General features: G+C 28.4%; 1 protein-coding gene across 1 annotated transcript; it reads left to right on the forward strand.

Annotated features, from left to right (window-relative positions):
- Positions 1-733: 733 nt before the first annotated feature.
- Positions 734-1,867, forward strand: LOC114169078 (seed biotin-containing protein SBP65-like). The gene is made up of 2 exons (XM_028054098.1): positions 734-1,155; positions 1,372-1,867. The coding sequence occupies exons 1-2, from the start codon at positions 793-795 to the stop codon at positions 1,732-1,734; spliced, it is 726 nt and encodes a 241-aa protein (XP_027909899.1). The 5' UTR covers positions 734-792; the 3' UTR covers positions 1,735-1,867.
- The last annotated feature ends 2,553 nt before the right edge of the window (positions 1,868-4,420 follow it).

A 4,420-nucleotide genomic window follows, 5' to 3' on the forward strand; every position in this document is an offset into this window, starting at 1 on the left:
TTTTACATGTTTTTTTTAAACTGATATAAAATATGACAGAGAAAGATGAAGCGAAGAGGAAGATGAAGAGAAAGATGAAGATAAAAAGAAAAAGGGTTTTCGGGAATTGAAAATATAAAGAAAATAAATTTGTAGACAGATTAATGAAAATCGACGAGGAAGTGGAGATAATTGAAAATAAGAAAGGAAAGGTAAGGAAAGGAGGGGAAGATTGGGTTTGAGATGCAGAGAAATCAAAGAAATTTGATGGAGTAATCTTGGGGAAGGTTTTCTGCAAATGTGAATTTGAAAACACAGTCCGATGACTTCAGTGTTAGCGTCATCCTGCAAACAAAATTTAAAACAGTATTTTTGACACGTATCGATTAGTGAGACATGGATAAAAAGAAGAAAATTAGAGTCGTTTAAGTAGGGTCATTTGTATAATTTTGCTTATACATCGTATTATTTAATAGTAGAATTTTGACTACTAATTTTGACAGTTTTCTTTTATTATATTAAAAATGAAAAATTGAAGGAATGAAAAATCATTTAAAAAATATCACTTCCACGTGTCTGAAACCCGAAGTGCCTGAGGAACAAACCATAACAGATGCTTCAGGTAACACAACAATCTCACACGTTGTAATACCTACAAACCGTACATTGTACCACTTGTCCCTTCCATGCAAACCTCATCCACAACCACCTCTTCAACCGACACCACCCTTCTTTTTATAAGCACCTTACTTAAATTCAAAACACAGACCAAATCCAAACACTGTTTTTGTGTGCAAGAGAGAACAGAAAACAATGGCATCTCAGCAAATGCATCGCAAAGACCCCAGCAAGAAGGTGAAAGAGAGAGAGGATGACGTTGAGGCAGATGGAAAGGAGTCATTTGGTGAGAAAGAGAGAGAGTTGGTTTCTGATAGATCTAGTTCTGGGAATAAAGAGGTTGAAAGAGAAAGTGGTGGTGGAAAGTTTGAAAGGAAAGGTGAAGAGAATAAGGGTTTAGGAGAAAAAGATAAACTCGAGGGAAGAACCAAAGTGGTGGAGGGAAAAGTGTGGAACGAAGAGGACAAACGAAGAAACAATCCTTCAAGAGAAAAAGTAGAGGCAGAGAAAGCAAGACCAAGAGAGGAAGCTCAAAGAGAGAAAGATGAAACCGAAGAGGTAAAATTTAAAACTATAGCCTTTAACATGCTTATATGACTTAGTACTTTCCAATGAAGGAAAAGTTACTATATAGTGTTGATTATTATCACCTGGTAGAATCTTATTAACCTTCTTTTTTCATATTGAAACATGTGTTACTTGGTGATAATCAAAGATTGTGTGAATCTAAGCTTGCATTAATCTCTCTCTAAAGGGGTTGTTGATTTATGATAGGGTGGTGGTGGAAGAGAAGAAAATGAAGAGCTTAGTCTTGAAGACATTTCCAAGTACAGAGCCGAAGCTCAACAAAAATCAATGAATGCAGTTGAAGCTGCTAAGAAGAACTACGAAAGAAAGAGAGAAATAGAAGGTTCCAAAGAGAGAAACAAGCAGGCAAATGAAGAGGAAAAAGACTTGACAAAAGTGAAGGGTGAAGAAGGAAATGTTGAAGGAGATAAGGGAAGAGGGGTGTTGAATGCCATAGGTGAAACAATAGCAGAAATTGCAGAGACTACTAGAATAATGGTATCAGGAGAGGGACAAAAGGAAAAACCAAAATCACCTGCATATGAACATGCAGACATGAAACTTGATTAGTGACTTTCAGTTGCATGGATATGTTCATAATAAAGTTGGTTTAAGGAAGAAAATCCATCAACAAAGAATCATATACTTTTTATTATTAAATAAAGTTGGTTTATACATGAATATGTATCATGCAGTAATTATACTTGTAGAAAAGTTCCACGTTTTGTGGAGTTGTAAATAAATATAAGAATGTTATTTTGTGATTCTGTATTATTAGTAATAATGTATGTGATCTTGCAATGTTTTTGTATATTATTGATATTATTGATATATCTATCTACTTGTGGAATGTCATATTCATTAATTATTTAGAATCTTTTTGAATTATTAAATCTAATTAAGTATTTGGAATACATTACTGAATTGTTAAATATATTAATTTAATCTTCCTAACTTAATTCCACAAAATATAAAATCGGTTTGTAAATACAAACAGGGACTTGCAACATATAGGAAGACTAAAACTGATTAATAAAAAAATCTTCTTTAATTTTTTGTTTATTTTTTTTTATTAAAGTTGAGATGATTCTTCGTTATTATTATTATCCACAATTCACACCAAGATCTCATTCACGGTCAAAACATTCTATTCTCAATAAAAAAATAACAAATATACTTGATGTTGATCAAATTTAAAATCTTACATTAATCATTTATTATTTTATTAAACGAGATTATATGTTAGCAAAGTGCAATTTCATATTTGATGATCAATACTGTAGCTGCAAACAAAATAAGACCGTGATTTTGTTTTGGTGAAGAAAAATAGAAACGAACAATGATGTAGTTGAGAAAATGTGCGATGTGCATTATTGATTAACTTAGGCACAGTTTCCACATGCAGGGTTTTTTTTACAGCTGGTGCATCTTTGACCAAATGTTATAAATATGGTGCACTTGACTCCAATTAATACGAGTAATAACGATTTCCTTGAAAAGATTAAGCCGTTTAGATTCGCAATGACTTTTTGTAAAATATTTAAATAGAAGTCGGTATGTTACGCTAACAAATAAACTCGGTCGGTCGGTTTCATGGATATTAATCTAAATGGGTATGGGTATGAGAATCTCCGCTTATTTAATTGAGTATGAAGATCTAGATACTCCGTCATAATATCATTTTGTTTAAATTCTTAAAATATTCACAATTAATAAATTCGGTCGGTCGGTTTCATGGATATTAATCTAAATGGGTATGGGTATGAGAATCTCCGCTTATTTAATTGAGTATGAAGATCTAGATACTCCGTCATAATATCATTTTGTTTAAATTCTTAAAATATTTACAATTAATAAAGTAACTTTATATATATATATATATATATATATATATATATTATTTTTTATTTTTCTAATTATTTGGTTTGTCATGGAACTCATAATTATGTTAAATTGATGTATTTCAATTAAAAAAAAATTATGTCTAACATTTGAATATTCTAATTATTTTTAATATTTTTATTTATTGTATATTTTCATTTCATATGAGAATGTTTAATACTTTCAATTTAAGTGTTTAATAACATAAACATTTCATTTACTAGTAATATAAAAATTTTTTTTACTTATTATCATTAATTTTTGTTTCATTTGAAGAACTCTTTTGTTTCGCTAAAACAATTTTGTTATTTCTCAAATGAGTATATATGTTGATATTTGAAAAGTTTTCTTAGATCTCTAAAGTATTTTTCATCTTATCATACCCTTAATTATACATTTGTTTTTCTTTGTGTGATTCCTTTTAATAGTTTCTCATATTGTTCATAAGACACATATTTGTTAATTTTTTAATATTTTTATTTGTTGTTTATTTTCATCATGTAGAATATTATTTCGATATATTTTATCTAATTATTTTTTATTTTCTAACTCATTATCAATCATAATGTAATTTTTTCACTATAATTGTATAAATAACTTTTATTTACTACAATATAAAAATTAATATAATTGCCATGATTTTTTTTATCACCATCCAACATATATTGGAGTTCACAAAATAGAATATCTATGTTAAAATTTTATTATTATGTTTATTATTTGTTCTTTGCGTCATTTTGATCAAGTGATGTATTATAACTTTTATTAGTGTATAAAAAAGTGATTCATCAGAATTTAAAAATTGAAGTAAACAAACATTTAAAATATATTTTAATTTGAATATTTGTTTTCCTTTTATATTTTTTTTAAATATTTTTTAATTTTATCAACTAGGTTTCATTAATGTTTGTAAATTTAATAAATGTTTTGGTTCTCATAAAATTTTATTTGATATTTTAATATAAAATGTAAACAATTATAATTTATTTCAAAGTATTTGATATCGAGAAACAATCATTCTCCTAATATTGAATATTTGATAATATTATATTTACTTTACCGTAATTTTTATTATTTTATAAAAATTAATTAAAATTAACATTGAAGTAGTAAGAAAACGGGTATCGGTATATGGGTACGAGATTATACCCGTTATCCGGTGGGGATGAGACAAAAGTTTGATACCCGTTGGGTTTTGGTATGAGAATGAGGATGAATTTTCTCTACAGGGATAAGTATGGGATAGCGAAACTCGTCATCACCCCGTTGTTATCCTACTAACGACTTCCAATTAAAGTGATTAAATAGAAGTCACTATGTTATGCTGACTAGCGACTTCCAATTAAATAGATTTCATTTGTAATTAATTTTTTTA

This window comes from Vigna unguiculata, chromosome 11, assembly GCF_004118075.2.
Source record: "Vigna unguiculata cultivar IT97K-499-35 chromosome 11, ASM411807v1, whole genome shotgun sequence".
NCBI lineage: Eukaryota > Viridiplantae > Streptophyta > Magnoliopsida > Fabales > Fabaceae > Vigna > Vigna unguiculata.